General features: G+C 53.4%; 1 protein-coding gene across 2 annotated transcripts in view; it reads right to left on the reverse strand.

The window, feature by feature from the left end:
• Positions 1-707: 707 nt before the first annotated feature.
• CTNNBIP1 (catenin beta interacting protein 1) overlaps positions 708-26,743 on the reverse strand; it is a 45,930-nt gene continuing 19,894 nt past the window's right edge. The window contains exons 2-5 of one of the 2 annotated variants that reach the window (XM_055419522.2): positions 23,510-23,594; positions 18,321-18,439; positions 17,642-17,732; positions 708-1,030 (exon numbers count right to left, since the gene is read on the reverse strand). In XM_055419522.2, the coding sequence (XP_055275497.1) occupies positions 972-1,030; positions 17,642-17,732; positions 18,321-18,416 (246 nt within the window). In that variant the 5' untranslated portion in view covers positions 18,417-18,439; positions 23,510-23,594 and the 3' untranslated portion in view covers positions 708-971. Of the gene's footprint in view, positions 1,031-17,641; positions 17,733-18,320; positions 18,440-18,995; positions 19,138-23,509; positions 23,595-26,743 lie in introns of those variants that run through there. The other variant, XM_088845436.1, reaches the window with a different exon arrangement.

The raw sequence follows: 26,743 nt of genomic DNA on the forward strand, positions 1-26,743 counted from the left end.
ACAAGTGAGGAATTCCATTCTCATTGGGGGAAGATGGCTGGTTGCCAACTAGTGGAAGTGATCCTGGTGATTGGTCTCCTCTAGGCTCTGGGCTGCTCATTCAGGACAACCTTGGGGGCTCTGTTTTCCAGCTGTGGATCCTGTTTGGGGTCCTGAAGGGAGAGGTCCCCTTGCTGATGAAGCCAGGTGTGGTCATTAATGCAAATGCACTCTCCAGGTGAACCTCCCCACCCACCCCACTGGAGAGGGCCTACCCACCACAGGTCGGGTGGGTGGCCCATGATGACAGAAGTCATGGCTGAGCCAACGGAAAACGAAACACACCTAAACCAGTGGAAGGCAAACACAAAACACGTGAAAACAGCAGCAGGCTCTTTGTGTAATAAATATTGCAAAGCGCACTTGGTTTCTCTCTTTCTTTTTTTCAAGTCAAATATAACAACCAATGTTCCAAACCCTGTTTTCGACATTCAAAAGAGAGGAGCTGTTGTGATCAGCATAACACCTGCAGCCAATCAAAGGAGAAAAAAAAAAAGGTTCCCATTAGACAGCCAATCAAATCCTTTTCCAGTTTAAGCCGCCAATCGGACCTCCTCACGTTCCTAAAGAGTGACCCAAATAAAGCACCAGAGCTCGGAGAGCTTCCTGGGAAGCCATACACCCGAGGCGCAAATTTTTTTTCTTTTTTAAAAATAAGAGTCAGAAAATAAAAATAAAAAGGTTTCCATTGGTCAAGATTTAAAAATAAAAAGGTTTCTTCCTGCAGCCAATCATGAGTCCGTCCCTTTAAGTCAATCGTGACCGCACCACTGGTGTCTCCCCCGAGGATGCTGAGTGGCCGTGGGGCGGGGCAGGGTGGGGTGGGGTGGGGGGCCAGGGGGAGGGGAGATGACCCTCTGCCACTCAGCGGTGAGGTCCACACAGATCTCCTGGCCTTGGCCAGCTTCCAGGGTGTTCCACGGGGGTTTCAGCTACTGCCTCCGGTCCTCTGTCTCCGACCTGGAAAACGCCATCACCACGTCCTCCGCACCTGCAGACCATGGGGAGAAGACCGCTGCTGGATGGGCCTCTGGCACTGGGCTGCGGCCCCCATGCGGCGTCAGTCCTCGAAGGAGGGGTGCTTTCTGAGAACAAAGTGCTTCTTGGGAAGCCCACTGCCCCTCCTGAGCCTCCCCTACAGCCTGGCCAGGATTCGCCAGCAACCCAGCTGCAGGGCTTCTTGCGGCAGGTTGCCAGGGTGACACTCAGAGGCTCATTCTAGGCTACACCTCCAAGAGCGGGGAGCTGGACAAGAACCCAGGCTGCGGTCCTGAGCAGGGCTCTCTCTGCCGGTGGCCCTTGCTCCAAGGTCACCAAAGCCAGAGGCCCTAGGGAAAAGCCCTCTTCCTTCTTAAGATTCTGGTCTCCATCCCTTTGGAGGATCTCCCTCCTGATTTCTAGCAGTCTTTCCTTTGTCCAAACCCCATCACCTGCTCAGAGGAGCACAGCCAGGCCCATTTCCAGCCAGGCTCCTACAGAGACAGATAATGGCTATAATCTTTCTATTGCTATTTTTCATGGTAGATTTGAGGATTCTGGTCCAGGGTCTCATGAAACCACTTCCTTTGTCTTGTTTTCCCTGAGACAGGCTCTGACTTGCAGCCAGAAAAGGCAGGAGGGAGGAAGGGGAGACTCTGGAATGCAGACCTGCCTCCGCTGAAGCTGCTGGGGAGGAAGGACTGAGCACAGGCCCTGTGGGGCAGGTGAGGTCACCTACAGGTCCCGCTCTGCCTCCTGTGCCTGGGTCCTGCCACGTCTCTCCCCTTTTTTCTAAACCTAGGTTCTTGGTCACGCCCTGAACGTTAAAGAGCAGTCAGTTGCCTTTGGCCTTTCAAACATACTTCTGTTCCGCTGGAGGAATTCTCCTTGGGAGGGGAGGCTCAGAACAGCAACACAGCGGGTGTGGGGCCACTGAGCGGGAGGTGGGGGGTGGGGGGAGTGATGCCTAGTGGAGCTGCTGGCATGGGAAACCGGACAGAGGACAGGACTCCATCACCGCCTGTCCCCCAGGGCATGGCGTGGGCCAGCTCCTTCCACACCGCAGGGAGTTGCCACTTCTCAAGGCAGCTTCTTCGTGCCTCCTTCCTAACTGTCCTGCCGGGAGGAGCGGAGGAGGTGCCCAGTCCTGCTGCTGCAGGAGGAGGGCCCCTCCAGAAGGATGTCACATGACAGGCAAGTGTCTGCAGTTTGGCACCAGAGCACTAAGGTGCCGCTGCCAAGGGGAGTCACCCTGCCGCACAACCCCACCTGACTTTATGTTCTGCTGCTACCAGCACAATCTCTATTCCCGCCAAGGGAAACAAGCTTCTAGAAAGGAGCTCGGGTCACCCAACTTCTCCGGGCTTCTGTGCTTGGGAAGCCCTAGCAATCCTTCCTGTCTTCTCGGGAACATTCTGTACTCGCCTTGCTCCTCGGACCACGCAATATCACTGCGGGCAGAATTTTCCTAGCAACCACAGGATCCAAGATTACATCATACCCTGCATGGCAGCTGAGCCGGTTACCTAACAGATGCTGGCTTTTCCCAAGTGCCGACTCTCCAGCTTGCTAAGCAGGAGGGGGCTGGAGGGAGACCGTGAAAGGGGAGTTGTCAGCAAAAGAGGCAATGCACAGTGGCAGCCCACTCACTGCTTTCCTGGCCTGTCCCGTGGGCTTGCTTGCAGGGACCTTGGGCCTCTGTGCTGAGCTGCAGACACAAAAATAGCACTGGCCACCCCAGGAGGGAAGAGTGAGCCTGCAGAGGCAATGGCCATCAGTTCCTTGGAGGAGCCCAGATGCAGGGGCTGCAGGATGAGTGTACCTGGGCTGCACTCTGAGAGATGGAGAAAGAAGTCACCTCCTCAAGGTCATTGAGGGACTCCAGCAACTCCCTAACAAGACATCTGCACCAGGGCTGCTCCACCAGCTGGTCGGCTCATCCCTGGATGGGGCAGAGAGGGCCGGGGACCCACTGCTCCTGTTTATAGGGCCTCCCACTCTGCTGCTGGAGCCGGTGCATGAAGGGCCCACAGGGCCAATGCCCATGCCGGCTCTGTTCTGTTCCTAAAGGACTGAATGTTTTCCAGGGCTCACCACCAGTGACTTGCTTTCCTTTGGGGACCCAGAGTGGGGCAGGCTCTTCCAGAACTTCCTCTGACCTTTCTTACACTGGTTGGCCTGGCATTCGTCACTGGACAAGGGCCTGACCCCGCAGGCTGTGAGGCAAGGATGTGGCCCTTCCCCTTCCTCTTCTCTGTGGAATTGGGGCCCATCACCCAGTGGAGAGTGAGTTGCTTAGTTCATTATTATGATTCAAGTTCTTAGAGCTTAAGAGCCAGGAGGGATCTCCAAAGTTGACCCTCATGAGCCCTCATTCTCCTTTGAGGCCAGAATGTGAGGCCTTCCTTAGAGTCTCTGTCTGTCCTGGAAATGCACAATAGGAAGATACTACAGGGGAGCTAGCAGGCCCAGCTCACTGCCTCTGGGCCATCAGCTAGGTTTACCATCTCATTTTATAGATGAGGCTGGTACACCCCATTGGTACTTTTGCTGACCCTGTCTGGACATGGGCTCAGAGCTTCTATTTGCCCTTTCCCACCAGATGCAGTGAGCATGGGAGGGGAGAAGCTGATTGGTCTCTCCTGTTCCACATCTCTGGCCCATTAAAAGATAAAGAAAGCCAAAATCAGATGAAGACATCACAAGGAAAGAGAACTACAGACCAGTATCTCTTATGAATACACATATTCATAACATCTATGGTATGCAAGAACACTCACAAAATACTAGCAAGCAACATATAAAAAGGATTATATACTCTGACATTTATCCTAGGAATGCAAGGTTGGTTTAATACCCCAAAATCACTTAATGTAATAACTCCTATCAATAGAAAAAAGAACAAAAACTATAATCATTCGAATAGACACAGAAAACACATCTGACAAAATTCAATACCCCTTCATGATAAAAAACACCCAACACACTAGGAATAAAAGGGAACTTCTTCAACCAGATAAAGGGCATCTACTAAAAACCCACAGCTATTATCATACTTAATGGTGAAAGATTGAAAGCTCTCCCCCTTCAAGATTAGGAACAAGTAGAAAAAATCCACTCTCATCACTTCTATTCAATACTATGTTTAAGGTTCTATCCAGGGCAATTTGACAAGAAAAAGAAATAAAAGGCATCCAAATTGGAAAGAAAGAAGTAAAACTGTATTTGTAGAGGACATGGATCTCACATACAGGAAATCCTAAGGAATCCACTGAAAGACTACTAGAACTAATAAGTTAAAACTGCAGGATATAAGGTCAATATGCCAAAAATCATTTGTATTTCTACAAACTAGGAATGAATAATCTGAAAATGAAATTAAGAAAATAATTTCATTTACAGTAGCAGCGAAAATAATAAAATCCTTAGGAATAAATTTAACAAATGGAGTACAAAATTTGAATTTTAAAAAGAACAAAACATCAATGTCTAATACATTGCTAAGGACTTCTCTGTGGTACAGTGGATAAGAATCTGCCTGCCAATGCAGGGAACATGGGTTCGATCCCTGGTCTGGGAAGATCCCACATGCTGTGGAGCAGCTATGTCCATGCACCTCAGCTACCCAGCCTGAGCTCTAGAGCCTGAGAACTGCAACTGCTGAGCCCAAGTGCTGCAACTACTCAAGGCTGCGTGCCTAGAGCCCGTGCTCTCCTGCAAGAGAAGCTGCTGCTGAACAAAACTAGAGAAAGCTTGCACACAGCAACCAAGACCCAGTACAACCAAAAATAAACTAAAAAAAAAACAAAACAAACAAAACACAAAACATTGCAGGACAAAATTCAACAATTTCTATCAAACCCCAGCTGCCTTTCTTGCAGAAATTGGCAACCTACTCCTAAAATTCATATGGGAATGCAAAGCATCCAGAATAGCCAAAATAATCTTGAGAAAAAAGAACAAGGTTGGAGCCACACTTTTGAATTTTAAAACTTACTACAAAGCTACAGTAAACAAGTCTGGGTAGAACTGGCACAGATCAAGGGAACAGAATTGAGAATCCAGAAATAAACCCTTCTATTAGTGGTCAATTAAATTTTGACAAAGGTGCCAAGGGTTCAGTTTGAAAGAATTGAACAAATGGTGCTGCGACAACTGGATATACTTACACGTAAAAGATGAAGCTGAACACTTTTCTTGTGCCATACACAAAAATTAACTCAAAATGAAGCAGTGACATAAATATTCTAAGAGCTGAAGTATAAAACTCTTAGGAGAAAACAGGAGTAAATCTTCATAGCCATGGGTTAGGAAATGGTTTCTTAGATAAGACACCCAAGGCACCATTAACAACAAAAAATAATATATATATATATATATATATATAAGTTGGGCTTTATCAAGGTTAAAAGCTTTTATGCTTCAAAAAATACTATTAAAAAAAGTGAAGACAACCTACAGAATGAGAGAAAATATTTGCAAATTTGGTAAGGGATTCATATCAAGAATATATAAATAACACAATTCAATAATAATAAAAAGTCAAATGACTTAATGTTTAAAATGGGCAAAGAATTCAAATAGATATTTCTCCAACAAAGATATGTGAATGGTCAACACGTGCATGAAAAGATGCTCAACATCATTATTCGTTGTTGCTAAGTTGTTGCTAAGTCGCTTCAGTCATGTCTGACTCTGTGTGACCCCATAGATGGCAGCCCACCAGGCTCCCCCATCCCTGGGATTCTCCAGGCAATAACACGGGAGTGGGTTGCCATTTCCTTCTCCAATGTGTAGGTGAAAAGTGAAAGTGAAGTTGCTCAGTCATGTCCGACTCTTCGTGACCCCATGGACTGCAGCCTACCAGGCCCCTCCGCCCACGGGATTTTCCAGGCAAGAGTACCAGAGTGGGTTGCCATTGCCTTCTCCCATTATTTGTTATGGAAATGCAAATCAAAACCACAAGGAGACATCGCTTCATAACCACTGGACAGCTGGAATCAAAAGACAGGTGATAGCAAGCATTCAGGAGAAACTGGAACCCTCAGACACTGCTGGTGGAATGTCAAATGGTGCAGCCCCCAAGCCTGTTGCAGCTGCAGCCTCCTCCACCTCAGGTTATGGCACCTTCAACCCCAGGGTCTTCCTGATCCCTTCTCTCTCACACACACTCCACCTACAACACATCAGCCAGTCCTGCTGACTCTACCTTTAAAATGCATCCTGAACTCATTACCGTTCCTCGACTGGCACCCTGGTCCAGGCCACCACTACCCCTCTCACTAGCCCCCTGCACCCTCGTTCCCTGGATCTCTCCACTCTAGCCCCTGACAATCCATTCACACAGCAGTCAGAAGGAGGTTCTTAAAACCACGAGTCAGCTCCTGCCACTCCTCTGCTCAAAACTCTCCAAAGGTGGTTTATCGTACAATTTCTCATCACACTCAAGGGAAACTCCAAACTCCACCCTGTGGCTACAAGACCCAATGCGATCGGGCCTCTGGCTGCCTCCTCCCCTCCTTCCATACGCCTCCTCTACCTTGACCCCGTTCCAGCCACAGGGGCTCCTGCCTGTCCTTCAGGCACAGGAACCTGGCCCTCAGGGCCTTTGCACCTGCTCCTTCCCTGGCCTCAGTGCTCTTCCCAAGTCCATCTCACAGCTCTCACACTTCATGCCAATTGGTGCATAGTCACCTCCCCAGGCTTTTCCTGACCACAGTGTCTAAAATAGTGACACAGGATGAATCGTTAGAGGTGAGGGGCTCAGAGAGATGAAACAACCTGCTGAATCAGAGGCAGAGCGAAGACCCAGTACAGACTTGGAAGACCATGCACGCGGCACAATACGCTTTGTCGTCTTCTATTAGGAGAAGGAAATAACTGGTCCTTCCCTAGTTACCCTGAGCACTTAGGCTGCTCCCAGCAGAGCGTGCACCCATGTATCTGCCCCCATGAGAATAGAAGCAAGACCCAGGACTCACAAAGCACACAGAAGCAGGCCTGGGATGGATGCCCTAGAGTAAACTGAATGTGGAGTCCAGAAGGCCCACATGGAAGGCGCCTGGCCAGACCCTGCCCCCTGTCCGGGCCCACTGCTTTGCCAGGTGCCCCCCTAGTCCCATGGCTTGCCTGCTACGGAGAGCGGGGCCAAGGCACTGGGGAGGGCGTAGCTCTCTGAACCAGAGCCGAGCACCCAGTGGGCCTTTCCGTCCCATGTCCCACTTCAACTCTGCCTCTTTAATGGAGTCCAGTCAAGTGACTGGGGAGAGAAAAATGACAAAAATTCAGGAGCTTAGAAAAGGGAAGCCGGCCTCCAGCTGGGGGCGGGAGACAGACAATGGGGTCACTGGTCTGTTTGCAAGCTCAGGGTGAATTCACACCAACAGAATCAAAAGCCCAGTACAGGCTCCACACACCAGCACCACCCGTGGCCCCAGCCCAGCCCGACTCTCTGAAGGGAACCAGTGTGCTGCCATTGGGGAGCAGCTCTCTGCAGGGTATGGGGCAGACCGGCAAGGAGCAGTGGGGTCTGGAGAAAGGCCCAGGGGTGAAAAAGAGCAGGAAAGAGGAACAGGGGAGATGACTGCAGCCCTGAAGCAGTGGATGGAGGAAGGGCACGGAAGGCCTGTTTCTCAGACCCAGCAGGGGACATTCTAGTGGAGACCCCGCCCCTTTCCAGGAGAGGCACAGACCCTCACTGGAGCAGGCCTAGTCCCAACGCCCACGAGGACGGCTCCAGATACTACCCCTGACCCTCTCCAAGAGGGACCCTGTGGAGACAGAGAGACCAGGTGGCGGAAGGAATAGACAGAGCCTCCTGACATCTGGGATGTGCTGACCGTGCAGTTCCAGCCTCCATCCAGCAAAGTGCTTGCTCCCCTGCAGCTCCCCTAAAGCCCAGCCCGGAGGAGGAGCCTGTGCAAGCAGGAGGCGGGAACCCTGAGGGTAAACCCTCCCCAAGAAACTGACAGAAGGTGCAAGAGCCTGGGCCAGCTTCCAAGGCTGCCAGCCCCAGGGCTCCCAGTGCAGGACACAGCCCTGTGCAGATGTCACCAGAGAAAAGGCGGGACGCCCAGCACCAGTATCTGCCATGGGTGGGGACACCCACATCCCCTGATCCAGGGTCATGGGCGCCTCCAAGTCTGTCCCCCAGCTGCTCTGAAACCTCACACCCACCCCTGGCTGGAACCTCCCAGGACGACTTCTTTCTGAGCTGGGGATCTCGTGACCTCCTGACTTCTTCCTAATGAGGGCAAAGGACCAGGGCCTGGAAAACTCAGAAATAAAACCCCAACCCCCAGAGTCTCCCTGGAGGAGGAAATGGCAACCCACTCCAGTATTCTTGCCTGGAGAATCGCCATTGTCAGAGAAGCCTGGCGGGCTATAGACCATGGGGTTGCAAAGAGTCGGACGTGACTGAAGCGACTTGGCACGTGCACACACACACACACAGTCTCCCAAGTCCAGCTGGAGGTTAACTCGGGCAAAGTTAACTTTGCATAGGGAGTTAACTGGTAAAAGTTCTTCAAAACCGTCCAGGGAACCACAACTGCCAGGTCTGGGTCATCCCTCCACGGGCTCCAAAGCGTCCAGGGTGATCCCCACTTCCGCTGCTTGCCCCTTCTCTGACCATGTCACTTGGGTTGTGGCATTCCCTCCCTGTCCCCTGAGGTCACTATCTTGCCATCCATGGCAACCAGCATCTGCTACTTGGCTACCTGGCTACCCCAAACAGCACGGCTCAGCTACCTACTCTGGGGAGATGAGCCAGGCAGCAAGGCTCCCTCATGGAAAAACTGGTCTAAGACACTCTTCCAAGGGTGAAGGTGTCCACCAGGCTGAGGCCAGGCCCCACCCTGGACTAGGCCTCCCCCCACAGAGACCCAGACCCGCTGGGTGTCATGTGCTTCTCTGAGCAACTGTGGCCCTGGAGCCCAGGGTTCTGTGCCTCTCAGCTCTGCTGCCCAAGTTCCCAGAGGATGGCTTTTCCCCAGAGATAGCACGACATTGGTTGCCATGGGAACCGCACCCCAGATCCTCCACAGTCTCAGCAGCCAAGTGGGTTCCAGGCTTGGTGATGCCTTCTGGGCTCCAGGCTGGCAACCATGTCACCAGGTGCCCTGGCTGCAGAAGGCAGGGCACGTGTGCTTAGGTGTGAGGGGGCTCCTGTAAGAGGCACTGGGCCTCCCTCTAGGCCAACGCGGGCCCCCCCAGGCTTGGGCTACTCAGGTGGACAGGGGTACCTGGGCCAGAGTCTGAACCCTGCCTAGTCCCTGCATGTCCACCTCGGTTTCCTCATCTGCAAAACACACGTATCCCATTCACCCATTGGACTGACCCGTATAACATCTGCAGCATGAAACATCCCAAACAGCACCTGGTGGGGTCACACCCTGGAGGTGCCATTCTACCTGCTCTGCTCTAGACCCAGGAACCCCAGGCCACCCACCACTCCTGCACTCCACTGAGTCCAACACACACATCCTGCCTCTGGGGGTTGTTTTCCTAGGTATTGTTCAGTCGCTCAGTTGTGTCCTACTCTTTGCAACCCCATGGACTGCAGCACGCCAGGATTGCCTGTCCATTACCAACTCCCGGAGCTTGCTCAAACTCATGTCCATTGAGTCGGTGATGCCATCCAACCATCTCGCCCTCTGTCGTCCCCTTCTCCTCCTGCCTTCAATCTTTCCAGTATCAGGTCTATTTTCCAAGGTGAGGTGCCCCTTATCAAGTCTCTTAGCTCCTGCAATGGAAGCTCTCCTAGACTACAGAGAGTTGTGTGAAGGGACAGAATCTGGAAGGGGCAGGTGGGACCCTCTAGGGGTCAGGAAGGGCCAGGTCTTCACCCAGAGCCCCAGCACGTTCTGAAATTCTGGAGGGCGTCACAACCACCTGGGGTCGTGCTTCAAACGCAGATGTCCAGGCCCACCTGGCAGACACTCTATTCCAGCAGGGCTGGGGTGGGGCCCAGGCATCTGCATTTTTAGCAAGTGCCCTCCATGATTCAGCTGCAGCGGTCTGTGTGGCCCACATTCTGAGAACTCAGTGCTACAAACAGTCCCCACCCTTGAGCTGCTGTCTCTTCTCATCCAACCTTCTGTCCTGCTTCCATGGCCTTACACCATGTACTCCTGGCCCTCAGCAAGCTGCCTCCAGAATCCACAGGATCCACAGACACTGTTTTGGGAAAAGTCACCACTGACGTTAATTAGGAACCCTGGGGACCCTGATGGTGAGCCAGCTGATCCTCTCCTCCTTTCTGAGCTCTCCCGTGCCCCCTGCTGGCCATGATGCCATGCTCACAGGGTTCCACATCCCCTCCCTCTGCCTGCTTTCCCTGGGGGCCTCACCCACACCCAATCCCCAAATCTGCTCCCTCCTTACACCTGGGTTCTGACCTAACCCCTGCCTTCTCCTGGAGGATCCTACACACTACCCACTTGGGGAGTCCCTGCCTGCCCCTCCACTGTAGCTGCTCAGTTCAGGAGCCCCGTCCACACGGCCTCGCCTCCAACCCTATCCCCACTTGCTCACAGGACACTGCTGTGACCTTCTGGGTGTCTCTCTGCCCCAGCATCTGACCTGTGACCTCTCCCCAGCGCTCACCCTAGATGGACAGCCACTGGCCTGGCCATCCCACCCCTCAGGTCCTGGTAACCCCCGTGGCCTCATCTCCAGAATTTACTTTGTTCTGAGCCCGTTTGCCTTTCCAGTCACTTACCACCCACACGCGCCCCTTGGGGGACACTTGCCCGGGGCTGGGCAGGCCCCAGGACTCCCTCGGTCTGTGCCATCCTTCTCCTTGTCTGTCCACATGCACTCCTGCACATCCTTCAGCATTAGCTGCTCAGTTGTGTCCAACTCTTTGGGACCCCATGGACTGTAGCCTGCCAGACTCCTCTGTCCATGGAATTCTCCAGGTAAGAATACTGCAATAGGTAGCCATTTCCTTCTCCAGGGGATCTTTCCAACCCAGAGATCAAACCCGGGTCTCCTGCATTGCAGGCAGACTCTTTACCATCTGAGCCACCAGTGAATCCTTCAAGACCCAGGCAAACGGCACCTTTTTCTCTGGGGCTTTCTAGGTGGGTTCCCTGCCCATGGGGTCAGTCATCCTGGGATCTGCTCCCAGAGGTCTTTACATGTTTACTCTCGTTTCCATCTACCTGGCTTTACTGGCAGCTTGAGGCTGGGAGCCATTGCCTGGCATCCAGATCAGTGGGTGACTGTGTGCAGGAAGGAGCCATTGCTGACCCCAGGGGCCCTTGATGCTCTTCTCCAGGACAGAGGTCTGCCTCTCCCAGGCAGGTGTTGGGAGGAAGGTACAGAGGTGCACAGGGCTTGGAGGTCCCTGCTCTCAGCTCCACACAATAGCAGACGTCACGCCAGTGAAGGAGGGAGGGTCAAGGCAACCCTTCATAAGCCAGAGCCAGATGCTGAACAGAGCAACCAGCCTGCTCCTCAGCATGATCCTCACCCTTTCTTAAGCCTTTTTCTTTTTCTGTGATATAAGTTATCTCCTACCAAGTCTTTCTGGTTGACTTTTTCAGTTGAATTCAACGTATATGAGATTTTTTAGTTCACGTTTATCATTATTAGGTTACAAGTAATTCTCATGAAAGTGTTGATTAAAGTTTAAAAAGATTAGCTTCCCACCCCACTGACTGGCATTCTCCCGGGGCCTGCCTGCAATTTCATCCAGACTTGGTTATCACCTGGAGGCCCTGGCAGAAGCCTGGGAGCCACATGTGGGTAGAGGGGGGTCCTGGCACCTGGGCAGCTGGTCTGCACGGAGAGGGAGCCTCTGTCTACACAGGGATGGGAGAGAGCCTACTCTGGGTCAGAGCTGGACCACAGGCTCCCGATGAGATGTGACAAGGGCTCTGTGGAAGCAAAGATGCACGGGCAGTTCAGGAGCCAGAAGAGGAACTCGGGGCCAACCCCGGAAGGGCAGACAGGGCGGCAGAGGCAGCGCAAGAGCAGAGGCCAGAGGGTGTAGGAGAGGATTCCAGGAAGGACGCTGGCTGTGAAAGGGAGATGGAGCTGGCACCCCTACCCATGTGCTGCTGAAGAGGGTCAAAAGGGGTGATGTGTAGACGGGTGATCCTGCTTGATCCCTGGAGGAGCTATGCACTTGGTGGGATGAGCCCTGCCCTCCCTTCCCCTCCCCTGAGGCCCTGGCTCCCCGCTGGCTTGCCCACAACCACAGCTATTTTAACAAGGCTCTCAGTGTAACCCTGAGACCAAATGACCTATTTTAGGCTCTCTGGCAGCAGACTCAGAGCCCGCAGCCTTGGCTTCCGTGGGGGAAAGCCAGCAGCGCCCCAGGACCGCCCAGCTGGCTCAGGCTGGGGACCTTCCCTGGAAAGTCTCTTTGAGAGAGTGTGATCAGACAGAGGCTGGAACAGGCTGGGGGAGCCAGCATGCCAAGGCCAAGAAGAGGGCAAGAACAGCTCCAAGGCAAGAGAAATGACGCAGGCTTCCTTAACACAGGGGGCCATGTCTCGACGGGGTCCCTCCAGCTCCAGGACAGCCAGATGAGGGTCCACACGGAGCATGGCTGGAAGATGGCAGGACTGCAGGTGAATGGCCACAAGGAGGATTCTGCCAAGTGAGCTGGGGGCCTGGAACTGGCACTGGCCAGGCGTTCATCCTGGAAGCAGCACTGGGTCAGGGAGAGACCCAGAGCTCAGAGCGAGCAAGTTTAAAGGGGCCCAGAGGGGAAAAGTCCAGAAAACAGCAGCAGGAAACCCTTCCAACTTTTTCATGCCTTCCTGAAATACCATGCTAACTATCTCCATCACACCTGCCCCTCAGGTAAAACACTACTATGCTTGGAAACACACATGGCCTGTAAGCCACATCTAGAACCACATGACAGGAACCACACAATTGATTCTATGGCCTTGAACATGTCACTCAACACCTCAGGGTCTGCTTTTTCATCAGGAAAGTGGGGCTGTGATCACCCCTGCCTCACAACTCTGTTGGGAAGATTCCCTGGGATAACTTTATGTGCTACTTGACACAGAACCTGACACACAGTAGGAGCTCAATAAATGAAATTAATTATAATTAATAGCAAAGATGAGAAGCACATGTCCAACAGTAAAGAATCAGTCAAAAAATGATGGCACAGCCACATGGCTGAATATCACGTGATTGCTGAATTGCTTTCTTGAAAATTAAGGACATGGTAAAATTCTCGTAGGGCTTCCCAGAAGGCTTGATGGTAAACAATCTGCCTGCCATGCAGGAGTCATGGGTTCGATCCCTGGGTCAGGAAGATGCCCTGGAGAAGGAAATGGCCACACACTCCAGTATTCTTGCCTGGTGAATTTCACACAGAGAAGCCTGGCAGGCTACAGTCCAGGGGGTTGCAAAAGAGTCAATCTGCCTTAGTGACTAAACAACAAAATTATCCTAAGTAAAAAATAGAAGCTAAAATGGATATTGTAATGTTTACATTGTATGGAAATCCATTACAACTTTGTAATGGAAATTCATGCATATTTTTTTAAAAAGCCTGCTGGTTAACTAACGCAAGGTAATGGGTTCAGCTATTTGCAGTCTATCCTTTAGGCGCTTCTGCTGTTTTTATCTTTCCCAACCACTTTCAATGATGATTATGCATTCTTTCATAGTCAGGAAAAATTATCAATATACGGTACAGATTGAACAGCACTGACAACAACAAAGGAACAAACTCAGCATTCTGTTGAGCCTGCTTTTGGAAGCTACAGCTCTCTGTCCCCGAGCCTACAGCTGGGCCTTCTCAGCAAAGTGATCTTCCCAGAGAAGCACTGGTTGCCTTTGGTTCAAACTCAGCTGTCGGGTCTGCTCGGCCACCATGGGGACTAGGAGACAGCGCTTCATGTTCCTGCCTTTCTGGGGATTCTGAGCTTCCAGACCCAGAGCCCAGTCTATTCATTCAGCCAAGAACGTGCTGGGGGACTGGGGGGCCAAGCCCCACAAATGCGAAGAGGGAAGCCACAGGAGCTCAGAGTTGGTCCAGAGATGGACCAGGAAACAGTGTGTGGAGCAGCACAGCTGGGGTGTATGTGTGCGGTAGAGACCACAGGAAGGCCTGGCCCAGCCTGTGGGAGGCAGGGGACGGGACGCGTCAGCCCTGGGCTCCTGGCCGTCGAGAGGCAAATGCAGGGACAGGAAGGCATGAATGCACAAGGCTTGAGATGGGAGCAGAAAGCCACTCAGTGTGGCTGTTTATGGAATATGAGGTCCTGGTGTCTGGGGCAGAGGTGGGGGAGGTAGATGGAGGGGGGCAAGGGCGGGAGAGGTAGGTGGGGAGGGCGAGGGCGGGGGAGGTAGTGGAGGAAGGGGGTCCCACACATCATGGCTAAGGGGTTTGGATTGTATCCTCAAGGCAGTAGGAAGCCACTGATTTAGAGGGTGGCCTCAGATTAGCAGAGGCCAGGTAGGTCCATCCCCGCTTCAGTACAGGGTAGCGGGGGCAACTGGCACCCTCTGCCGGAACCAGTTGGTGAGGCCGTAAGGTGCAGGCCTGTGCATTAAGGTCTCCAGCAGCTGTCTGCACCCAGCAGGTACTGAAGACACGTTCATCGAGGGAAGGATGGGATGTGGGGGTGGGGGGAGCAATGCCCAGGTAAGCAATGCCCAGCCTGCTCTCCTCCCCAGGTTCGAGGAGGGCAAGCAGTGCTCCTGGTACCAGATCCCTCCAGTCCCAGAGGAGAAGCATGGGCAGGTCTAAGGTGGTAGGCAGTACCCTAGGACCGACTGCCACGCGCTGACCCGTGATTGGGTGGTCCAGGCCCCCTACCGAGGGCAGCTGGTACAGCAGAGGTAAGAGCTGCAAAGGCTCCCAGGAGCAGAGCAAGGGCATCTGCTGAGAGACAGTGCCACCTAGTGGCAGGAGGCACGCACACCAGGCTTCTCTGGGACTGCCCTGCCCACCACCCCAAATGCTCCTAGGCCTTTCTGGGCTTTTCATGCTGGTGTCCTGAGCAATGGAAGCAATGATCTTGGGCTTTTGCCACCTGGGCTGCGCCTGAGCCTCTGAGAGCAACAAGCCGTGTGGCATCAGCTGAGGGCGGCTCTGCCGATGAAGAAAGTGGACAAGCTAGAATGTTATTCAAGCCCCACATGGCCCAACAGCATGGTCAGAAATGTAGGGTCCTGATCTCAGGCTTGCACCTCCACAGTGCGAGAGACAAAGGAAATACAGTGTGCTCTGGAAGCTCTTCCAGGCACTGTTGACCCCTCCCCACTTCCAACTCACACCCTGGGGAATTCTCCTTCAGGCCTTTCTGCAGCCCGTTTTCTCAGTGGTTCAGGTCAGAGGTGACCGTGGGAGGAGGAGCAGACTGAAGGACACCCCAGCAGCAGAGAACCATCTCCCAAGATATTCTCCCCTGGCTCCAGGTTTAGTCCCAGGAGTCTGTTCCCGGGACAGAGAAGTACCCAAGGCCAGCCTGGTTGTCTGTGGACGCCCCAAACCCGGGAGGGTCCGGATTCCAGCACCACAAATTCACAGCCACACGCCCACAGCTCACTCCTGACTGCTCAGCAGTTTCAGGCCAGGTGAGGTCACCATGACTGCCTTAAATAACTCAACAGAGTTTGTTTTCAATTGTTGGTTTAGCCAAGCAAGATAAAAAGTACTTTTTAAAACTTCCCTTTAAACAACAAGGTCCTACTCTTTAGCGCAGAGAGCTATATTCAGGATTCTATGATAAACCATAATGGACAAGTATATTAAAAAAAGAATGCATATATGTGCATAACTGAATCATTTTGCTATACAGGAGGAAATAATGCAACATTGTAAATCAACTATACTTCAATTTTTAAAAGAAAAGAAAGAAAACTAGAAAACCAAAAATAAAAGTTCAGAGACTAAAAAATTATAATAACTTCCCCTTATTGTAAAAAAAAAAATGTACGTGCAATGTTAAAAAATTAGTTTGACCAAAAAGTGTTTGATTTAGAAACTCAAAGTGCCTTGTATGGTCCCACCCTCTATCAAAATTTTCTATAAACAACCTACTAAATATTCTTTCCGCTTCTGTTCTATGCATGAGTATGTGGATATGGGTGGGGGCAGGGGAGTACATGTGGTAGCGTTTTCTACACCGACATACAGTTTTACAGCTTCTTTTGATTTTTCCCATTAAGAGCATTCTTCTAGATGTAGTCTTTGAACCAGAGCTCAAATTCAGGTTAGCCCAGTGACCCAAGACCAGGCTGGCAGAAAATGTGATGCCCCAGGAACTCAGAAAGCAGGAAGGTTTCAGAAGAAGGGGAGAGGGACCCACATTAAAACCCAGATCAGTCCTGGAAAAGAAAAGGTCTCTCCCACAAGAGATATCCCAGGACAAGGGCAGGGACACACCCCTCATCTCCTCCTCTCCCAGCGGTGGCTGACAGTGCAGCTGGTGTGGAACAGGCTGTGGCATGAGTGTGGCCGGGGCAAGCGGCCGACCCGGGAACTGTTGGAGCCGCTGGAACACCCTGTACATTTCTGCTGAGCTGGGTGCACAGGCCGGGTCACACCCAGCGTCAGAGCTCGGGAACCGGGCCCTGTGCCAGGGCAGAGCCCTGCCTGTGACATCCAGGAGAACAAGGGCAGCCTCAAGAAAAGCTGGCCTGTGTGCCAGAGTGGCTCTCCTCCCTGGCCTTGGGGGTCAGCAAACACGCCCACCAGGGCCCAGCTCCTGGGAGCCTGCTCACACCAGACAGGCTCCTGGCTGCACGATTTAATAGCCAGTAATTCTAAGCCAGTGTAACAAGAACAAAAGGAAAGGGCTGAATGACGATGGTGGGCAGGGTCCTGGGCTCCAGGGCAGAGTGGAACCCAGCCCTGCAGTCTAGCTGCAGGCTTGCATTCTGGGCCCCCCAGTAACTGGCAGCATGAACTGGCTGCAGTGGCTTCCTGCTTCTGAACCCATTTCCTTGCCTGCTAAGCAGAAGTAGCACAGCTGGTAGCTCTTCAGGTTAAATGTAATGATGTGTGTCAAGCACTCAGCCTGAGCCTGCTCAACACTCACTCAGTGCTACCCACTACTGTCATTACCGCTGGCTGAGGGCGCTCAAGAGAGGAGGAACTCCCTCGGGCACACAGAGACCTGCAGGTCCACTTGGGCCACCCCCCAGGGCACAGCCAGGAACACAGCAACTACCTTAAAGCCTGTGACCAGGCCAGGCCCCTGCACACAAGGGTGGTTTTCTTGTCCTGAACAGGGTGGACAGGCGTCAGGCAAAGGCTAAAGACAAGCAACCACAAGAGCCTCTGCAGTTACAGGGCCCCCAGACACCTCCACTTCTTCCTCCGCCAGGCCCAAAAGGGATTCCCCCTGCCCATTACCTGATTGGGTCCTTGGCTCCCGCCTGGGGAAGAAGGGACCAGCCCAGAGGCCGAGGAGGCGCCCCAGACTCCATGCTTAGAGGCTGCTGCCACCTGGGGTTAGCTGTGTGGGTCAGGGGAGCTTCAGCCCCTCCTTGTCTGCCCCGAACCTCTCCCTCTCTCTCGGGGATCACCCATCTGCAAGGGTTAGAGCTATGCATTCTAAAGGAACTACCGCTTGCTGCCCCTGGGAAGGGTGAGGCTGGCACGCAGGCCCTCACTCACCCTGGTCAATGGACTCACCCTGGTCGATGGAGTGCTGGGGCAGCTGGCTGAGCTGGCTGTTGACCACCCCCGCGTAGGTGCGAAGGAACTCCTCCTCGCTGGCCGTCAGCTGCAAGGATGAGAGAGCCGGGTGAGCGGCGGCTCACACCCGCCCCTGGAGGCACCTGCTCAGACCGGCTTCATCCCCAAGGGGTGCCTCCTTCTCCGCACCCCAGGCCTCTATTCTTGAGATGTGACCTCTCCATCCCAGGGTGAGACTCTGACTCCTCTGCTCCCACCCCTGAAGCTTGGTCCATGGGGCCCACAGGGCTTGCCACTGGGATTAGATCTGGAACAGGGATTCCAGTGCAGGGCAGGCCAGGCTCAGAGAGCCCCCCTGCCCTCTCGGGTGATGTCCTGCCCCCCCCAGAAAAGAAGGTTCTTGGGACAGGAGAGGAAAGGAAGGTCAGGGCCTTTAGAAAATCTCACTTGCCTGGCCCAAGCTTAGCACAGGGGGTAGGAAGACTGCCCTGCAGGGCCGGCAGGACTGGACATGCTGGTGTCTGTGCCCGGGAGCCTGAATCGGCCACAGCCTAACCAGAGCCCCCACAACCCCCTCCCCAGACCATGGCTACAGAGGGTGGCTGTGGCCCTCTGGCTGCCTATGTCGGGCGCCCTCCCTGGGGGCCCTGCTGCCTGATGCCCTGCAGGCACTCACGTTGGAGCCCATCTTCCTCAGCATGAGCAGCACTCGGACCTTCTGCTGAATGTACATCTCCTCCGGACTCTTCCCGGGGGCCCCCTCGCGGTTCATCCCCTGGCCAGCTCTGGGGACTGCTGCGGAGTGAGGAGAAGCATGGGGGCGGGGGACGGTGTCAGGACACAGACCCATGAGCGCCCGGCGCGGAGGCAAGTTGCTGGTCCCTCCCTCACCCTGAGCAGCTACCCCCCACCCTCCGCCTCCTTGCAGCAGGCGCTGGTAGCCAGTCCCCTCTGTACACGGAGCTGCTGGGCCCCAGGGGCTGAGCTGACCCAGACTCCTGGCCAGAGTCACCTTCCAGTCGCCCCCTCAGCCAGGCTCCTGCTACGACAAGCCCAGGGGATGTGCTGCACAAAACCCCAAGTGTCCCCGGCTCTCAAAGCAGGCAACTTCCATGAGGAGCAACGTGACACGATTGAGGCAGCTGACTGGGGCCTGTAGCTGGAGAAGCCGAGGGATCAGTACCCAGCCCCCAGACACCAAGACAGCTCCCTCTGCACAAGTCCCTGACGTTCGAGAGGCCGGCTCCCGGGCCGGGCTCCAAGGAATCCCTCGATGGGGACTGCGAGCCCGGGGCTGCGGGCACAGACACCCGCCCAGGCTCGCGGCTGCTGCCCTCCCCAGCCCACCCACCTGTCACAGGGCAGCTCCTGCGGGCAGCAGCGCGTCCAGGTGCAGCGGGGACTGACCTGCAGCGCGAGGTCCCAGGAGAGAAGTCCCGGGGTTTCCTCCCTCCAGGAGGAGCCAGTGGGGAGGAAGCCGGGCGTGGAGGGGTTTGGGTTACACACTTGTAACTCCTGGATGAGTCAGAAATAACGCAGCAGCTGGTGGGGGTGGAGCCTCGGCGGCCCTGGTGCCAAGGAGCTGTGCTCGCAGGACCGAGGGAGCCGGGTTGGGGCCAAGGACACTCCTCACACCGTCCATCCCTCAGGGGCCAGCGAGCCCAGGAACGGCTGGTTCTCCCGGGTGAAAGGCAGGCTCAGAAATGCACCAGAGCCTTGGGCAGCAGCCTCCCTGGAGGCGCCTGTCAAAGCTAACAGGGGCTCCTGCCCTGAAGCCCATACGACAGGGCAAAATGCAAAATGTGTTTGCAGCAGCCTTGCGCTCAATGCAGTGCCTTACGGGGCCTTCCTTCCACCACCAAAACCCATGCTCCTCTTCCATTGTGTGCCCCCCTGCCACCTCCGGGCTCAGAAAAGGGCCTGATTCACAACTGGTAATAGGGATGGAGGGGTGAGCTGCCTCCAGAAGGACCTTGAATGAGAGGCAGCTGGCCATCCACCGGGGTGTCCCCCGGGCCAGGTGCACAGTGCAGGGACAGTCCTAACTTCCCAGCAAAGCTGAGCGGGAGGGCTTGGTTACAGGGGATCGCTCCTCCGCCTGTTGACGCGTTCGCGCCTCCTTCCACTCCCCCACCCCATACAAGTCGCCAGGATGATCACTTTAACAAACCGGAACAGATGACATGTCTCCTCACTGCAGCCCACCCCAGGATACATTTCATGTCCTTGCTGGGACCCCGCAGGCCGGCCCTGTCTCCTGGCTCCCACTCCTCCCCCTGCTCCCCTCCCCTTCCCCACCTCCCTGCCTGTATCCAGGACCTGCCTCGAGGCTCCGCCCCCACCAGCCCCTGCCCAGGCCCTCCTGTCCAGCTGCCCTGTCTCATCCTGCTTTCTGAGGGCACCTGCGGGGTGCCTGATGACTGTCTCTGCACCCGCTGGGGGCCTGGGGCCACGGGTGCTTCACTCACCCATTCCTCCCACAGCCCGAGCCCAGGTGGCTGAAGGGACGTCAGGACAGCCCGTGTGGTCTGGGCTCTGGGTCCCCCCTTCACCCCATGCACCCATGCAACAGTATCCACATCACTAAGAGTCAAATTTGTTGTTGTTGTTCAGTTGCTAAGTCATGTCTGACTCTTTGTGACCCCATGGACTGCAGTACACCAGGCTCCCCTGTCCTTTACTATCTCCTGGAGTTAGCTCAGATTCATGTCCATCGAGTGGGTGAAGCCATTCAACCATCTCATCCTCTGTTGCCCCCTTCTCCTTTTGCCTTCAATCTTCCTAGGGTGGAATGCAAATCTCTAACCCAGTCTCCATAACCAAACTCAGCGTTCCCAAAGACTCTCGTTCCTGAGTAACTTGTCTGCCTTGGGCTGTCGTGTTCTCCAAGGACACTGAAATGCTCCATGAAGCCTCTGAACTGGGAGTGAGGGCTTCCGGGGATAAAAGCCTTCTGATTCTGTACCATGGCCAAGGGCTGATGGTCGGTTGGCTGTCTTCTTGTGGAAGACAAGAGAATGGCCACTAGGTGTCGCCACACACAAAAGAACCAGAGCTCCAGTGCTGTCCGCCCCCAGTCCCCAACACAAGCCCCCAAAGGCCCTTCTGGTTCAAGCCACCCTAGCAATGGCTTGAACCCTGTGACCTCCTGCTGTCACAGACCACCCTCAGTGCCGCCAGAGCAAGCTCTGTCCCCCAGTTCAGGGGCCAGCTCCATCCAGCTAAGGACACTTCTCTGTTTTGCTCAGCATCCCAGGACCTTGGGATGCTGGCTTCACAAAGGTCGAGAGTCCCTTCCTCACTGTCCTTTTCTGACCAGCCAGGCTTCCTCCAACAGAGGTGTGAGAGCTTGGAACCAACAGGACAGTGTGTGTGTGTAAACGTGTGCAAAATCATTTTTGTTATTGTTGTTGTTTAGTTGCTAAGTCCTGTCCAGCTCTTGAGATCCCATGGGCTGTAGCTCGCCAGGTTCCTCTGTCCACAGAATTCTCCAGGCAAGAATACTGAAGTGGGTTGCCGTTCCCCTCTTCAGGAGATCCTCCCCAACCAAGGAATGGAACCAGAGTCTCCTGCACTGGCAGGCAGATTCTTTAGTGCTGAGCCACCTGGGAAACTGTTTTACACTTGATCTTAGCCAAAAGGCCGAGAAGCGATAGGAAACTGTTTTATATTGGGTCTATTTCACAGAATCTTGCTCCTCCCAATAACCCTACCCTTGGTGTTCTGTACTCTCTGTCCCCAAATACCCCCTTACACTCATTACCCCCACACTCACTACCCTCAAGGATCCCCTGCCACACACTCATGCTGTGATTACCAGGGGGCCTTACACACCCAGCCTGGGCCTGGGGTGTCCTTAGTACCTGAATGGGTCTTTGGGGCTGGGTCACGCCCCGATGATGCTTCCCTGGCAGAGGCCGGTTCTTAAACTGTCTTTTCTTGGGGAAGACTCCTGCAATTCCTGAAAATTCTGGTCTTCTAGGATTCTTTGAGCTCTAGCTAGAGCTGACTCTGTGCTGCTGCCTGACATAGGGAACATCCAGGGCTGGATCAGAGCAGATGGATGCATAAGTACACCTTCCCGCCCTCCACACTCCAATCCTGATAGACGGGAACATGAGGACAGATTTACAATCCCTTCCTAAACAGAATCTGCATCCAGGGTGCCAATGTTCGAGAGAAAACTGAAGAGAATAAATCACAATTAACCCGAACAACACCAACCTTTCAGTTGCTGCTATGCTGAGTTCATTACAGAGTGTTTGGGTTTGGCGCCTATCCAAGTGAACATGCTATTAAGTTTTCATCACAATTTTGACAGATATCAGATTAACTTCACTAGAGAATTCTTACTTTCCCCTGCAGGGATCAAGAACTGGTCTCCGTTGAAGCGTGTTGAAATGACATAAGCCCAAACCACAGTGAATTTGGACACGTTAATCATTTATTCAGTCCTAAGCTGTGAGACCCGCTTCTCAATTGTGTTCTCCGGGTGATGCTGGAAACATCCCGCTGCTTGAGATGGGGCACATCTGTCCTGCATCCTAAGAAAATCCTTGCATGCTAACTGCTCAGAGAGGGAGACTTGCTCCCTCTCTGAAGACAGAATATTCTGGAGGCTCATCAGGGAAAGGCACACATGAGCCAAAAAACAGAAAATGGATAGATATGGGCAGCTGTCAAGCACCCAAACAAAAGGCGAGGTGAGGGGAGAGGTTGTGGCTGAGTGGATGACATGCCACTGATGTCAGGGGTCATGGGGAAAGTGGGTATGGTTCCAGAAAAATCACATCTGCTTGGGACACACACAATTCAGAGAAACTGAGGTCTGTACATTCACTGAGACATGCAGACAGGTCCACAAGCCCCCCAAACATGCCATATACACACTGCTGTTGGTTCTGAGCCCTCATCTCTGCTGAAGGAAGACTGGTCGGTGAAAGACAGTGAGGAAGGGGTTCCCAACCACTGGGAAGGGTTCACTTCATTGTACAGCAGAAACTAATATGACATTGTAAAGCAATTACATCTCCCTCCCCACCAAACAAAGTGACAAAAGTGGCTCATGGCCTGGGAGGAGGCGCTGCTTCTCGGAGTCATGGAGGTCATCTGTGAGATACCACGCTCCTGCCCAGAGATTAGAGGGATCCGCTCTGTGCACGTGAGCCCCAGCTTAGAAGCAGCTGCCCTCAGAGTGGAAGACTCAGGAGGCAGTGCAGGAAAGACCGGGGGAAGGGGGTGTGTGGCCATGAGACCCAATTGATCAGTGGCTCTGAAAGCTGGCTTCCCCATGACAAACACAGTCCCCTGCCCTCATTTTTACCAATAAACCTGAAGCTGATGCTGTTTAACACCCACACTTACATAAACTGGAATATACATTTATACCCAGGGTGGTCTAGCAACTGCTTGTATTATAAACGCTGAGTAACTGCAGGCTGGGCCAGACAGCAGTAGGGGCCTGTAGATTCACAAGCTACTTCTACCCCATGGATCCCAACACTTGCCCTTTGTTTTGTCCATTAAAAAAATTCTGCTATATTTTACATGCTCATGTTTCAAAATTTATTCTTACAACTGTACAGTATCTACATTGCATGAAAATACACCACCATATAATGCTGTGCTTCATGGGGTTTATATAAAATATTAATTCAGACTACACATATCTTAACAACCTAAAAGACATCAACAAAAGCACAAAGCACACCGTTAAGAGCCCACCCAGCTGAAACCATGAGCATCATTAGGGACGATGAAGAAAGGACACGAGATGTGCCTACTTCACGGTCAGCCCAAGAGCCGGTACCCAAGGCAGGACCCTCCCCGGCAGGTTACCAGACATCCTGCCCCTAGAGTTCTTACCTGCTTCTGGAAATCAACTTGAGGCAAACAGATGCTCAACTGTGACAGGTGGGCCGTGGCCGGGGAGAAACAGGAAGATGCCGCCCTGTGGAAACAAAGAAAACAGGTCATGGGAGGGGCTGAAGGAGTATACACCCCATGCTGAGGGATCCACGCTGGCTGGCGGGAAGCTCATGGTGATGGGCCCTACGCGGCGGTCCAGAAATACCTGTGTGTCTGGCCAGCCCAGGAACTTGCACCAGCACCTCTGGGATAAGGTGCTGACTGCAGCTATGCACTCCTGTCATTTCCGGCCAAAGCAGGTCACCACACACCCTTCTCCCCTGGGGTTAGTCACCCGGCTGACTGGGAGCCGTGCTGGGAGATGGCTAGGACCTGAGTGAGTCACTCCTGCCAGCTGATGGGCAAGTCCTGCACCTGCCCAAGAAGGTGTCCCACCCACCCGACAATGCGACCAGCCAGGCTCAGGTACCTTGGCACCCCACCTATTTTGTGCTCAGACGTGCGTGGGGTTTCTGTGCTTGGGGAATACCTACAGTTGTATATAGAAAAATAAGTTCTCTCTCCCCTTCTCTCACACACAGAGAAACAGATATGCACACTCATACTCTACAGTTACAGATAATTTACAGCCCGTTAGCCTGGCCACATGTCTGCTGGACCTAAACACACCTCTTCCAGGAATCAGAGAACATTCTTGTTTCTTCTTCTGCCTCCCACACACAACCTCATGGTTTGGGTCCTTTGCAGGTTAACCGGGCAGGAGCAAGGCTGTGGATGGCGGGCAGAGGCACAGGGTGAAGCCGGCAGGGGCACCCAAGTCTTGCCCGCCAGTCCCCTCTTCACTGCGGCGCATGGGCTTCCACCTGGACGTCAGGCTTTCAGCCCACGGTAAGGACAGATGTCTCTGGATAATTGAGAAACCTATTCTAAGAGACCAGGGGGAGCTCTGCAACCCAACTGTCTTCAGCCATCTCTGCAAAGAAAGCTACTCACATACCCAAGAGGCTGAGAAATATGTGTTTTCCAGAGAAAGTGAGATTTCAGAAGCTTCCGCTATAGGTAGTGCTGCTTTGACCCTGGGTCTCTGGTCTGCAGAGCCCTTCAACAAGTGCAGATGGCCCTGGGAAGGAAGAGCAGTCACCTGCCACTGCCACCTCTTCCACCCTCTGCCTACCCTTCAGGAAAGACATTTATAGCAATTAATTGCCCTTTTATTCCTCTAGACATCAAAGTTCTGAAATACCAAGGCTCCCTGGAGAAATTTCTACCCAAGTCCCCACACTCTTTCAAAAGGAGATGAAAAGAGACAACCTTCTTCCACTTCTGAGGGGCTTCAATTTCTCCAGCTATCACAACAGCCAATTAGCCCCCTACTGTCTACCGGGGTCGGAGAAGGCAATGGCAAGCCACTCCAGTACTCTTGCCTAGAAAATCCCATGGATGGAGGAGCCTGGCAGGCTCGGGGGTCGGACATGACTAAGCGACTTCACTTTCACTTTTCACTTTCACACATTGGAGAAGGAAATGGCAACCCACTCCAGTGTTCTTGCCTGGAGAATCCCAGGGACGGGGGAGCCTGGTAGGCTTCCGTCTGTGGGGTCACACAGAGTGGGACACGACTGAAGTGACTTAGCAGCAGCAGCAGCAGTCTACCGGGGTCAGACTGTCCAAGGTGCAGACAGGAACCTAGGATTCGTGACTTGAAGGAGAGGGTGTCTGAGGGATGTGAGGGCTCCTGGTAGGACCGTGCAGAGACTCACACCAGCTGACCCATTTGCCACCTGATGATCAGGTCAATGTCCCCAGTTTACAGAGAAGGAAACCGAGGCTCAAGGATCCCAGGGCCCCAGAGCCAGTGGAGACAGTGAGTATGCCCTGGAGCTGGACTCTGTTTCCAGTTCAGTTCTGACCCTGGTCAACCATGCAACCTGAGGCCCTGCATTTTGCCACTGGTCAAGAGAAAATCAGGACCTCTGCCATGTTTTCCCTTGGTGGAGGCAAGAAGATTGGGGCTGGCTTCATGAGTGAGAGGCCAGGTACCAGCAAAGGGCCAGGCACTCACAAGGGCCCCACTCCTGGTTTAATGCTCTCCTGTCGCCGTCTTGAAATTCTGAATATTTTTCTAAACAAGGGGCCCTCCATCAAGTCCCACAAACTATCTAGCTGGTCCACAATGAGGGAGAGGATGTCAAGTGCTCTCAAACTGCCGAGGGCCCCTTAACCTTAAGTAGACATGATGTGGACTCCAGAAGGATTTACTAAAGTAAAACCTCTCTAGATGTCCACAGCCTCATGTCAGGTGAGGGAGCAGGAGATACAGAGGACACTAAGCCTGACTACCAGAAGGTACCTGAATGGCTGAGGAAACCACTCTGCACAAGTCAAATAAAACAACACAAATCACAGGTAACAATGAACTAAAAAGATAGGTCAGGTTAAAACAGAACACTTTGAAGAGAGCCAACTGCATGTAAGGTGCCATGCCCAGCACCTTCCACTGAGCAGCTCAGAGGTGAGAGGAAAAAACCCAGGGCCTTAATCTAGAGTAGTAAGTGGCAGAGTAAAGGGATGTGCCAAGCTCAGTGAAACACAGAGGAAGGGGAGGGACCAGCTCCCAGCGGAAGACCCTGAAGCTGGGTCTTGAAGGATGAATAGGAGTTTGCTGGTAGAGAAGATAGGGAAGGGTACTGCAGGCGCGGGGAACTGACATTCTTTGAACATACAATTATTGAGCATCTGTTTATTATATGCCAGGCCCCCTGGGTTGGGCACTGAGGATACACAGGTGAGCATGTGACAGTCTGTTTGCGATGATGGCGTCTAGTGAGCAGGGGAGACAGGCATGAATCAAGTCACACCCAGGTAGACACAGTTTGCAGACACTCTGATAAACAAAGGGGGAGTGGCGAGGGGAGTGCAAGGTGCCCAAGGACATGCAGCTGGATATGTGACCTTGCCCTGGGGTCAGGCACCCCTTGCGGGTGACTTCTGAGCTGTTACCGAGGTGAGGAGAAGAAGTGCTGTCTTGTGTGTGAGAGTCACACCCCGCTACACACACACAGAAGTAAAGGTCTTAAAACAGGAAGGGGCTAAGTCTTTGGGAAAACTGAGGGAAAAGATGTGGCTGAGGCCTGGGAGGCAAGTGAAGGGGGTGCTGGACCATACCTGAGGGGGGAAGAGAGGATTAAGCAGGGGAGTCAGGTAAGTCTGAGACCCCTGTGGCCGAGGTGT

The sequence above is a fragment of the Moschus berezovskii genome, chromosome 17 (assembly GCF_049115385.1).
Source record: "Moschus berezovskii isolate FMDL1 chromosome 17, NW_MosBer_1.0, whole genome shotgun sequence".
Lineage (NCBI taxonomy): Eukaryota > Metazoa > Chordata > Mammalia > Artiodactyla > Moschidae > Moschus > Moschus berezovskii.